Source organism: Atta colombica, unplaced genomic scaffold (genome assembly GCF_001594045.1).
Source record: "Atta colombica isolate Treedump-2 unplaced genomic scaffold, Acol1.0 scaffold141, whole genome shotgun sequence".
Taxonomy (NCBI): domain Eukaryota; kingdom Metazoa; phylum Arthropoda; class Insecta; order Hymenoptera; family Formicidae; genus Atta; species Atta colombica.
The window spans coordinates 841268-854701 of record NW_017259230.1 but is presented as its reverse complement, the minus strand read 5'-3'; the positions used below and the strand labels follow the sequence as shown (position 1 = coordinate 854701).

Genomic DNA, 13434 nt, shown 5'->3' with positions numbered 1-13434 from the left:
ATATATATATATATATACATACATAATATTTCAATATACAATAGATATATTTTTAACATAGTTCCGTCTAATAAATAAGATATATTAAAGAAGAAACTTACAAAGTACAGCGAGTATCATAACTGTTATGAACAAGGCACCCACCAGAACGAACAAAATTATCAGCGACAGATTGGAAATCTGACTTTTCTTCTTGAAGCTATAAACATAATATATCTAATTAGCAGAGACTCTGATTGATCTACTTGCAGCGGACAAATGTTCTCAATTTAATATAGCAATTTAATGAATTATTATCCAGAGAAAACTATCAATCTCTCTTTCTTACTAACAAGGTTTTCCTGGATCTTATCGGCACCAGATGATTCTGGCTTCCGACTGAATAAACGGAATCTTCATTCTCTGAAAAAAGAAAAAATATGAAAACAATAACAATCATCAGTGAAACAAACTACGATATCATTTTAAAAAGCAGCAATTATTACGTAATTTAACCTGCATGTTTAAAAGAATAAGTACTCTCATTGTTATTATTATTTATATATATATTGTTATTATTTTTAATATCAAAAGTCCAAATTTATTTTATTTACTTTAAAAAGTAAGTCTTTGTTTATAATGTATATACCAACATTATTTTCTAGATAACATTTGTAATATTATTATAATTTTTAAGTGATGAAGAAATTAATATCATATTTAAAAAATAAGTTAATTTTTTATAAATAAATAACTAAATTATATGTACATATATTTAGTTTACATAATTTTCAGTTTATTTTAACTTTACCTTTTTTTAGAAAAGTAATTTATTAAATTTAAATAATAACTATTACCAAAAAAAAATTTTTTTAAATAGGAATTATCTTTATGACAATACACTTTTTTCTTTATACAATACACTTTTTTTTATTACAAAAAACTATAAAATAAAGTATTGAAAAATTAATATTTTGTTTTATGTCAAAACTATTGAGCGATTTACGTTTATTAACAGTAGATTTCTATCTTTATATAGCCTAGTTTTGTTATCGCATATCAAAATAGGATCATCTTAGTGTTCAATAAATTAAAAAAAAAACAATTAAAAGTAAAATAAAAGTTTTTCTTCGGATAAATCAAAATTGATTATTAATTTTTTGTTTTTTTTTAATTAATCAAAGAAATATTTCAAATAAACGAAATCTTTTTATATAAATGTATACATATAACTTTTTCTACATAATTTTTAATATTAAAAAACATAATAAATTTTTTTGTGCAATAATATTAATTTATACATTTTAAACAAATAATGTTTTTATTATTAATAACAAAAACAATAATAAAATTGTATTTAAAATAATTATGCTAATTAAATAAATATAAATATAAATTTTAGTAACAAAATAGGATTTATGTATTACTATTTTATACAATTTTCAACTGTGCTTTTTTTCAATTGTGCTTTTTTCTCTTTTTCTGTTAGATTTATTTTATTAAATATTTGTTTTATTTCTGAATATGGAAGATATAAAAGAATACAATTGAAAAAAAGAAACATTATTATTAAAAAATTAATTTGTAATTTTAAATTAATTTTAGGTTAAGTTTATATTATTACATTATTTTTCCATTATTATTACGTCTGTTAGTATTATATCCGCAGTCGCAAAAGCAAGAATAACAGGCACGTAATGTAAAAACTGCGGAAACTTTTCTTGACTTCAATTTCAAAATATCATCGGCTATGGGAACATTACCGGGTTATGTACGTACATATGGTGCACCGGAAAAGAAAAGTCAGGTAGACAAGCTAGTGTATAAAAATATAACTTACTGCGCTCGTTGTTCATGCTGAATGGCCCACTGACCGGATCGAACTGACGACACTGAATACCGAGTCGAGTCAGACAGACAATGTCCATACGTTTACATTTTCTCAGTGGTTCTTGTCGTACGTCGTCGTAAAACCAATAACAACGGCGACCAAACGTCAATTTTCCCTTCCGATCATTCGCGATAACACCCACGTGTAACGCCCCTGTGAAAAATGACTGACACCCGGTATTTTCTCAGCATCATTGTTGGTAGGACTTCAACCCTTCCGATATCATCAAATACAATAATTTATGCTTGTGTCGATGAAGCAAGAATCTCCACTGGGAATAAAAAAATTAATTAATTAAATAATAATTTCTTCTGCATTATACATTCTAAGAAAATGTGTTAATTTTTAAAAAATATAAAATTTATATTATTTATTTAATATAATAAGCATTCAAAAAAAAAAAATTAATTCTTTTACAAATATCAAAAAAGAAGTATTCAGTTTAACGAATTAAAAATACTTAAAAAACACTTAAACACTTAAAGAAGTTTTAGTTTTAAACTTTTTCAATAAACAAAATATATGTTTGAATTTAAAATATTATGTGTTTAATTCAAATACATAATGTTTTGTTTAGTGCAAAAATTGAAATTAAAATATTTTTAAGTATTTAAAAAATAAAAATAAGAATAACATTTTAATATCTTAAAATTAAATTACTTCTTTTTATAGTATACTTTATTAATTGTATGCGTGCGTGCGAGCGTGTGTGTGTGTGTGTGTGTGTGTGTGTGTGTGTGTGTGTGTGCGCGCGCGCGCGCGTGCGTGCGTGCGTGCGTACGTGCATGCATGTGTGCGTGTGGAGAAGACGATTATTTTTAATTATTTAATATAATATTTAAAATATTTATAAAAATATAAGTCTATTTCATAAAATTTTTTTAAGTTTCTATTTTTTTATTCTTGTAACTTTTTTGATTGTATAATTTTTATTATACAAAATAAAAGTAATTAAAAATGCGTACAAATAATTATTAATGCTTATGCATTAGACAATAAAATTATGTTTTTCTGCTACAGTAAAGTTAGGAAATGTTACTACAATTTGCGAAAATAATGTTTGTTCCTTGAATGCGCAGAAGTGGCTTGTATCTCAAAACAATATTATTTTTTTTTTAAACCATAATTGATTTGAAGTTTACGCTGATTAATCAATGAATATTATTATTTACGTTATTCGCTCTCCCATTTATACCTGCGTCACGAATCAGATTAGAAATCGTGCTCAACTTGTCTCGTAAATGGTTTGCCTATACGTAGAAGTTAAAGTTGTATATGTAAATTAAAATGGAACAAAGTAATGAAAGGGATTTAAGACCTAAACATTCTCATAAAATCATACCCTTAAATCGAATTATATTCTAAAGTTCAATTTAAATTGTACGTATATTATAATTGTATTAAAATAATAATGTTAACTAGACATGAATAGTGACAATAATAAATAACTCTTGTCTAAGTCTTTTAGTTTCCTTTCAAATCATTTTATTTCGTTCAATTGAATTTCCGCAGGAAAAAATGAAATTGTAACGATTTCGTAATAATTTCCGTTAATTCCATCTTGCGCAAAGTGAAATATACCTTTCGCACGCGATCAGTCGTATCATGATAATGATCGGATTACAAACGAAATAATTAACAATTATTATTATAGTATATAGTTTGACCAGAGTTGGCACGTGCCTGCAAGCTATAGCCACGCTATTAGGAAGCTCTGTTTGCGTAAAAGCACTTCCTCAAGGTAGTTACAAGGTACTGTAAACGTTTATGTAATTGTACTTCCGTTACGAACTTCTAGTTGCATGTATAAGTCTCGTTGTACTTTCCAATCTAACTCAAGAACGAAGATTTGAAATAATCATACACCAAATATAAAAGATAAACCGAAAGAGAATATCTTTTTTATTATAATTATCTAAAAAATGCTATTTCTATTGAAATAAAATTAATAAACAATATCATATTATTATACTTCCCTATTCATATATATAATTCCATATATATAATTTTTTATATTCCCTATTATTTTATATTCCCTTTAATTCACAATTAAATTTTTTATAATTTTATAATTTATATAATTTATATAATTTTAGTGATTTTTGTATAAATGACAAAATGATAAAACGAATCTAATAAAAGGATTATCTTTTTATAAAATAAAATGGATAAAAAATGTTATGTATAATTATATTAATTGTGTAGAATATTATTATTTTATCAATTACAATTAGAAAATTATTAATTAGAAAGCTAACGATTAAATGGAAATAGAACTATACATTAATAGATTAAAAGGATTAATAGATAATTAAAACCACTTATATAATTGACCATTGTTATAAAAAGCTGTCATCTTGATATTATAGTTAAGATATATTGAATATCAAAAGGACAGGACGTGTCAAGCTTATAACGCACGTGCAACGAGCGGCGTCCGAGGAAACACGTTTTATCGCGGAAAAACATTCATTACGAAGAGAGAAAGTATGCAACAACGCGTGCTACGTAATGCACCACACACTGCATTTCATTATTCATGCAATCGCTCTATCGGATAGATAGCATGCGATCGCGTATTTGTGCTCCCGTTATCGGGGAAGTTGCTCCAGTTCCTCGGTAAATGGTCAATAGAAAGGAAATTTATTTCGAATGATGCCTGCTGCTCGTCTAGAATTATTATGATTTCGAGACGATGAAGACACGAGTATGACAATCGATTACATCCTCACAAAGATAAATCGATTAAGAAAACCGACAATTCTTCGTGACATCACAAATATTTCTTATCCTCAAAAGAAAATAATTCGAAAGACACAAAAAAATTCTTCTAATTAAATTACAATTAATAATTTAAAAAAAAAGATTTAAAATTAAAAAAGAAGAAAAATAAAAAAAATCAGTGAAAGTCAAATAAGCTTCCAATTTTTGAATTTTGATAATTGAAGATACATTTCAAGTTTTCATTCATCCTTCTCAAGCAAGTTATGACTTTCCACTTGCTATAAATTCAATACATATCATAGTGTAATCTGTCAAGATAAAATTGCGTACCGAATGCATCTCCCGATTGCCATATAAATTCAAATAGATCCATATCTAACTGCAATTGAAACTCGAGCATTAATAGTTCCTCCAGTTGATCGAGGAATATATTTGTCGGGATAGTAATCAAGATTTATCGTCGTGAAATATGTGCTACTGGCAGACTAGGCGACTGGGAACCTAATTAAATGCCTGTGCATGTAAATTATTATATTGGTACTGGTATCATGCTTACTTACTAGTCTCTACGCTCGAATGATTATTACTCGACTTGGGGGCGTGTTCATTAACTTGGGGGCTCGATTTAAATCAACGATATGCAACATTTTCTATCAACTTTCGAATGCGTAAAACGCATTTCGTAGTTATTCGTCTAATATTAAGATACGTATAACATGAATTAATTTACATGATCATCTAATAATGTAGAGATATTATCTTGTTTTTGTTACTTTCTCTTTTTATCACCTCGAAAAAGAATGAAATATTCCATTCTAGTAAACGAAAATTATTAGAATTAAAATAAACTTAATAAATATAAAAATAATATATTTTAGAAAAAAATTAGTAAAATAAAAAGTTAACGTTAAGAAAATTTACTAAAATTTGAATAAAATAATTTGAAGATATTGCAGGTGAATAAAAATTAAATAAAATTAATTAGGAAATTATTAAGAAAAGGTCAGTTTAATAAAGAGACAGAAGATTAATAAAAAAAAAGCAAATTGCGCAAATAAACGACTTCGTGATCATAATAAATAATATATCTCGCGTGATCGCATTTTGGGGCCATAACGATTCTCTTTTTACGCTGTTATTGCAACGCGAGGAAACGAATATTCATATGCAGAAAAAGCTTGTCACAAGCAATAATTCGCAATGCACCTGATTGCTGTAGCAGTCATAACTGTATATTTGCCAGTCGGCTACGCACCGCTGCGAATTGAGTTCGCAGCAATGTTTTATGAAGAAAACATCCGTTTCTATACGTTATTCTGTATAGATTGATTGGTATTCTGTATAGATTGGATCATTCTACATTCTCGAGTTTCAGTGCTTCAAATAGAAAAATTGAAAATCTCTAAGCGACGTACAGTATAATTATAGGTAGGTGAGCAACGTGGACTCTCCGACATTCCGCAGTAACGTTCACTTTGATGTAAATGATTCGCTCATGCCATTTCAGAAAATTAATTGGAGAACGTAAGAATTTTCAATAGGATATCGTCATATCTACTTTAATTTTGCATTAATAGAATATATATCTGACTCACATCAGTTATTAAAGAATAGTTTTCCAATTCATATTTTGAACTTTAAATTAAAAGAATCAATTCTAGAAAAAAAAAATTAGCTTTCTTTCTTTAAAAATTAGCTTTAGGCTTCAAAATTAATTAAATCACTGGAAAAATATTAGAGTCGTTTTCTTAAGTTTATTTTTTTAATTAATTAAATTTCATTAATTAAATTCAATAAATTTAAGTAGTATTCAATAAATTTGATTTAATATTACAATTTTTCCAATTTGATATAATTTAAATAAATTGTTTAAATAAAAAATCTGTGTTTAATAAATGTGTGTACAAAGCGCAACTAAATTTTGCTTTCTCTCGAAAGCATACGAGAATCCTTATAAGAGTTTATAAGAACGTAACGCTAGCATGCGCTAACATGATGCTGAAATCATTGCATAATATTCGCGAATTGGGTAGAAATAAAGCAAAACGATTATCGTGTAAATAAGAACATACATTCAGTGGAACGATCGTGCAGTCGGATATCGTGTCCCTTTTCCGCAGAACAGTTTCGCCGAGGTATAATGCATAATTCTTTCTTTCCTGTTACGTAATCGTTGCTCGAAGCAAACTGCAGCCAGAATGTTTTCCGAATGATCAAACGAATAGTAAAGACACTCGTAAACCTCTCATAGAAAAGCACCGACGTGGTGCTGAAATCACGCGGTGTGACCGCAAGCAAGTCTAAGAGAACTTAACGAGATTAATAAATCGAATTCTTTTTGGCATCGATCTTTTAACGAAACCTCAAAGTAATTCATAATAAATAAATCTAGACAAAAACAGGATTTATAATAAAAAAAATAATATTACAAACAATATAATTTAGTATAACAAAAGTATTTTAAAAAGTATTAAAAAAATAAAGATTTTTATTAATAATTTAAAAATAATGATAAGATAATTAGACAATTAAAATTTAAATATTGCAGAAAGAAAAAATATAACTTTGAAACGTTAATTATTAAAATAGATAATAATAATAATAGATAAAAAATATAAAGATACTAATTATTATATTAATAAAAATAAAGTGTAATCTTTAATTGTTATACTTGCATTGTTATACTTTAGAATAGCTTAAATGCTTCGTTATACTTTAGAACAGTATAATTTTAAAAATCTGAACAAAGTCCGCAAAAATTTTGGACATATAATCATAAAACATTTTAAATTAATTATTTCAATGAAATAATTAATTATTTCAAATTAAAATTAATTATTTCAATGAAATAATTAATTATTTCAAATTAAAATTAATTATTTCAAATTTAAAATATTATTTCAATTATCGATGATTATAACACATGAAATTATAACATCGACAAATGTATTGCAAGGCTTTAATCATTTTGAAAAAGAAACACATTTAATAGTAAAGGTCAAAAATTTTTATAACATAGCATTTGGTGTCAAAGAGAATTCATTAAAAGTCCGTGCAATACAACTAAAGATATAAGAAATTTTAAAGTATCTAAATTTTAACATAGCTAAAAAGTTGAGGGACCACATGCGAAAATCTTGTTGAACTATTTCGATGTAGCGAGCTCGTACCGAATCGCACATTGATGACAGTCGTCATCCGTGATACCGTTGATGCATTTCTATCCTCGTGAACGAACGTCTCCCCTGTCGACTGATGCGAAACGACGATAGAACGTAATTGCAGTAGATTTATTTTATAATCAATTCAATTATTTATGTGAGAAAATATACGCGATTCGCATCGCGGCATCGAATGCACGATACCAGTCGCGCGACGAAAAGAATAGCAACCAGCTTTAGGGTGACTCTGTTTGGATTATCCGTTGCTCGGCGACGTTAGATTGATTCGCAGTCGGGCTGTTTACATAAAGTTTCCAGAAGAACCTTTCCCGTGAAATAGATATTGCAGTCTGACGGATATGCAATTCCGAAAGGATGATGTAAAGAAGTTGTAAACTTTTTAAATAAAAATAATTTCTTTTCATAAAGAAGATATCCTTAAAGCTATACATTTGAATGAATAAGACAAGAATATTAAAGCCATTCGTATTCATTGAATAAATATTACGATCAGTTTACTCGACAAAGTGCATTTTGTTAATCCAGTATCAGTTTGTGCAATCGAATTACGTAGTCGAAACCATGAAATACAGTTAAGTAGCAACATTAATGAGTTAACTACGCGAAATTGACATATTATTTGACCGTTACTGAGAGTTCACAAGCTCGCTATTGAGTTGTTTTGCATGATTTGCTTAATACATATTGCATTAGCAGTTCTCAATGAGTTTCCAATCCAATAATCCTCAATAAATATCAAACAAACTGCGAATTTGTTCTCGTTTTATTTAAATTAATACAGTTTTACTTTTAATATCTTTTTCTACTTTGATTAATCTAGCTCTCGTATTAAAATTATTTGCTTTTTTATCATTATGGCATTTTGTTTTTTCTAATCTAATCTTATATATGTTTTCTAGTTGAATAACTTTCATGACGTAACGCGATATTTTGCAATATACGAGAGATATGTATTTGGGGTGAAATCGAATAAAAAACAAACGACGCATTTTATCACAAGACGTAAAAATCGACTTTTTATTTATAAAATAAATAAAAATGTTGCTGCCGGAAGACGAATAATGGGGACAGGAAGAAATGGCCGCATTGTGATGTTATGGTCTCTTCTTTAGTATGCCGCACAGAATTTTGACGTTGACGAAATGAGATGGAAAATGGAAATAGACGAAAGGACCTAATTGTTCATCAATGTTCATACGATGCGTGTCATATGTAGCGTCAAGGTTTCAAAACGAAAAGAAGATGGGAGAGTGGCGAGGGAGGGGGGCTTTTTTCAAGTTTGATTGCCTGGTCTTTCTGGGAACGGTCTTTGGGAGTGGCCCAAGTCATGGCAGCTATCCTGAGACAGTCGAATTCCATTTCGATCTGCCAATATATTTCAATTTCGCAACGGTATTCCTCCGTGATCCTCGACCCTCGGACCGGAGATCCTCGAGCCTCGCCATTGAGGCCGGACATCCACAATCCTCAGCGAGCGATCTCGCAGAATTAAAACGTCTTGCCGAAGAGACAAAAGAAGGAACTCTCGACAAAGACTTCATTCGTTGTTTCGTTCACCAATCGTGGTGATTGCTGATTTGCTGCCTCATGTCAGCCTCAGGATGACGCGTTCGTCGTGGACCACTCCAGACCAGCGAGTCTGCTGGCTCAGGTGATGGGATCTAATGCCAGCCGTGTCCGTGGCCGTGGACGGCCACGTTGGCGATCTGGGGCTCGTAATGCGGCGCCGGGATGTAATGATCGACTCCCACCAAGTGCGGGTGCCCTATATGAGTTCCAGAGTAGTGAAGGCGGGTGGTGTGGTCGTTACCGTGGAGGGCGAGCGGGAGAGTTTTGGGGGCCGGAATGGCGGGTTGCCCATTGACATGGATGTGCTCCGCATAATGGCCCTAAATATAAAAGAAGACAAGATGTTTTATTAATCACTAAAACTACTCTCACTTATCCATGCTATTACGTAATTGAAGCGATCAGAAAATCTAATAATCTCAAAAAATTTCCAGGAAACATAGTCTCCCATTATGAAATTGCGAGTGAATGCAAGAGAGTATTATAGCTTGGATAATAGGAACTTCGGGACGGAAATTGCACAAACGAGCGTGATCAATTTGATACAATTGCGGCTGGGTTTCGACATGGAGATAATAGATTTAATTAAGCAGAAAATTTAATGATAAGTCTAGGATTATATAGATACTGATATTCTTCAGCTGTTGCTTTACGTTTAATTATCTTAAAACATTTCTATTAATTTCATATTAATTTTTAATATTTTAATATTTTGTTAGAAAATAGTTATATTATGTAATTGTTTGCTAGATAATTATAATATAAAATTATACATTCTCTATAATAGATCATTTCTTGATAGTATGTAATAAACGGCGTATTAACTTAGAATTCGATAAAATAATAATATCCAGATAAAGAGAAAAGTATGGAATATTGTTAGAACTAAACTTTTTAAAATAATAATTATAAAATACTTACAGCACTGGCAACCGCCACAATGGCGAACAGAACAATCTGTAACAAGAGAACACACAATGTTTAATATAATAATAAAACATAATACAAAACTTTAAACAAGTTCTAATTTAAAAAATTAACTCTACCTAAAATAATATGACAATAAATAAATAAATAAATAAAAAGAAAGAATAATATAAATAAACACCAGACAAATAAAAACTCAGAAGAAATACAAGTAAAATAAAATATGTCAAATAAAAGATATACAATTTTAACACGCTACATTAAATAAGATAAAATTAGTTAAATAATTAAGTATACACAAGATTTAATATTTTTCTTTACATAAATATAACATAATTCTATATACAGATAAAAGCATATAAGCTGAAGATAATCAACGCGACGAAGTCGTTGCAAGTGAAGGGAAAAACTTACGAAGAACTTCATGGTGGCGAGCGATGGTTTTTCTTGCGTTATACGAGCAAGCACTATGTCTAAGGGGCGACGCGGTATGCTTTTATAGCAGGTCCCTGCCCAAGTCCAGGCCTACTCTCAGGGCATTAGGCGGGGGCACGTCGCACAGACCCCTTTCACTAACCATGCGACCGACACCCTTTCGGGCCCCCTTGTTAGGTGCCCGCCCAACCGCGACGTCACACCTTGTCACGCTTCCAATATTTTCGATATCAATGATGGTGTCACCCTTAAAGATACTGATGCAGAAGATCATGATGTGGACCATCAAATAGACGATTATCATTAATCTTACACAATAATCGGTAAGTGGGTGTGTATATGTAAATGTGAATGTTAGATAAAATATGCTTTACTTGAATAAAGAATGGCGTGTTAGATCGCGATGATAAATTACAATGATTAGATCGAATAATTCACGCAATCGCTAAGATTTTTTTCTTTAAGGAATTACGGTGTTTCTCATAAGATTCCCGTAGAAGAATTGATTTAGACTGATTGGGATGAACTTATTTGTGTGTATATATATATATAAAACTTAATTTTCAAATTATTTCTGCATTAGCTCTACATTAATTTTTGTCTAATTTTAATTAGAAAATTTATTTATCCTTTATGCAATTTATCAAAATTTTCTAAGAAGAAAATTAATTTGTATTATTATTTTGTTTATTATAGGTTTTATTATATGATTACAGAGAACATAAATTTTAAAACATATTAGGAGTGGGAAAAAGTTCGTAGCGTTTTTTAAATGCTTTTTAATGGGAAAAACGTCACGAACTTTTTCTCACATCTAATATATGTATAAATATTATATAAGACACATAAGTTTCATTATTTCTCAGCAATATTTTTTAATTGTAATGCTTTAACCAATTGTAATGCTTAACAATTATAATGATTTAACAATTGTAATGCTTTAATTGTAATTAAGTTTCATTTTTTAATTATCTAGTTCTATTTAAGCAACATTTATACAATATATATGCATACACAATTAATAATTTATTAAATGCAAAAGTCAAGAATAAATTTAAAATGAAAAATAAAAAATTATATATTGCATTCTTTTAGCTACAGATAAGCTTCTATTATTAGCGCATTCTTCTTGCAACATAAAATTGTTATTATTTTCTTACATTTATTATAACAAAATTTACGCGTCGAGATGTATTGAAATTAATATTAAATTAACTTATTTTATTATAACAGCTACTAAATATAATAATTATTTTATATCATTAAAACGAATTCTTTGCTATATAGCAAAAATTTTTAACTAATAATTTAATTTTAATTAAATAATAATTAATCCTGTTTGCAAAGTGGCCTAGTTTATAAGCAGTACAGGCAAACTTTCATAAACTTTAAATGCAACCTCGTACAATATATTAACTTGTAAACAAGTGCCTGTATCTTGTTACACTTGACTGATCTTGTGGAGACTTGATAATGTAGCTTGAAAAAAGCTGAGATGAAAATTGTAGAACGGTGTAACATGTACTCATTTAATAATATGTTACACAATTTATGTTCTTACATATACTTTACACGTAATCATATTGGAATTTATTTCTTCCGACTTATCGTAACTAATCGTTATCACTCTTTTCGAGAGTAGAAAAAAAAGAAATGAAAAAAAAGAAAAAAAAACTTAATAAAAATAAGCATAAGAATAAAACGAAGTTAGACTGTAACAAAAAAGAATGGATCTGGGTCATGAATAAACGACAACGTAATTTCTGTTTTATCACAAGACGTACACATTAACTTTTATTAGAAAATAAATAAAAGTGTTGGTGCGGTGAAGAAAAATAGGACGGGATCCGAGAAATGAGGGGGAAAGGGAAAACGCTCTCTTTGATGTTATGATGTCTTCTTCAATACCACAATTGCCGCACGAGAATTTCGGTGTTGGGAAAGATGAAGGAACAGAAAAAGATGCGGATATTCGTGTCCATGTATATTTGTGTAAGGCATGTCATATGTAGTTCTAAAGGTAAAATCAAGACGGATTTGTTTTATTCTTAAGTTTGGCTGCCTGGTCTGCGATCCGTGAGTGGTCCATGATTTTTCGTTTCTTCTAAAGGTTTCAAAATTTGATTTGTCTTCAATTGAAATTATTTGGATTTGCGAAAAATCAAATATATATATATATCGTCGACGAAGTTGTCTGCTGTCATTATTTTGATCAATAAGATTCGAGATGAGTGCCATTCCAGTATAGACCACTCTAGATCAATGGGTTTAATTAAGAGGCATCGTCATACAGGATCCTTAATCCCAGCCGTGTTTAGTCTTTATGATGGAGATTTCAGGTTCCGGAGCGGGGGCGTAATGCTCAACGCCAACGAGATGTGGATGTGATACATGAGGACCATCATAATGTAATCTATTGACGTGGTCGTTTCCCTTGATATGCAGGGGACCCGGATGTGGAGGCGGAATGGCGGGCTGCTGGGGGATGAAATGCGCGTGATAGACTTGCTGTAAATAATAATAAAATGATATTATCATTATGCTCAGAATAATTATTAGACGCTTTCTGAATATTGCTTTTTTCTGTAAATGTTAGGATAATTATACAATTCATAAAATAGAAATAATCAATTATATCAAATAATAAAAACAATATATGTATTAAAAGTATGAAGAATTAAAATATGTTAAATAAAAAATAAAAATGTATATTATATATTAATTATA

The 13434-nt window shown here is 29.4% G+C and overlaps 3 protein-coding genes across 3 annotated transcripts in view; all 3 read right to left on the bottom strand.

The window, feature by feature from the left end:
- The window catches only part of LOC108684927 (neprilysin-21-like), a 9465-nt gene extending 7630 nt beyond the window's left edge, over nucleotides 1-1835 (bottom strand). The window contains exons 1-3 of the mRNA XM_018189470.1: nucleotides 1820-1835; nucleotides 333-402; nucleotides 102-199 (exon numbers count right to left, since the gene is read on the bottom strand). Of these exons, the coding sequence (XP_018044959.1) occupies nucleotides 102-199; nucleotides 333-402; nucleotides 1820-1835 (184 nt within the window). The remainder of the gene's footprint in view (nucleotides 1-101; nucleotides 200-332; nucleotides 403-1819) is intronic.
- A 6934-nt stretch (nucleotides 1836-8769) lies between these two features.
- Nucleotides 8770-10754, bottom strand: LOC108684883. Its single transcript, XM_018189407.1, has 3 exons — nucleotides 10687-10754; nucleotides 10267-10302; nucleotides 8770-9665 (listed from the first exon to the last, which is right to left on the bottom strand). The coding sequence occupies exons 1-3, from the start codon at nucleotides 10696-10698 to the stop codon at nucleotides 9438-9440; spliced, it is 276 nt and encodes a 91-aa protein (XP_018044896.1). The 5' UTR covers nucleotides 10699-10754; the 3' UTR covers nucleotides 8770-9437.
- Nucleotides 10755-12467: 1713 nt separating this feature from the next.
- The window catches only part of LOC108684889, a 3764-nt gene continuing 2797 nt past the window's right edge, over nucleotides 12468-13434 (bottom strand). Inside the window, exon 3 of the mRNA XM_018189420.1 lies at nucleotides 12468-13215. Within this exon, the coding sequence (XP_018044909.1) occupies nucleotides 13006-13215 (210 nt within the window). The 3' untranslated portion in view covers nucleotides 12468-13005. The remainder of the gene's footprint in view (nucleotides 13216-13434) is intronic.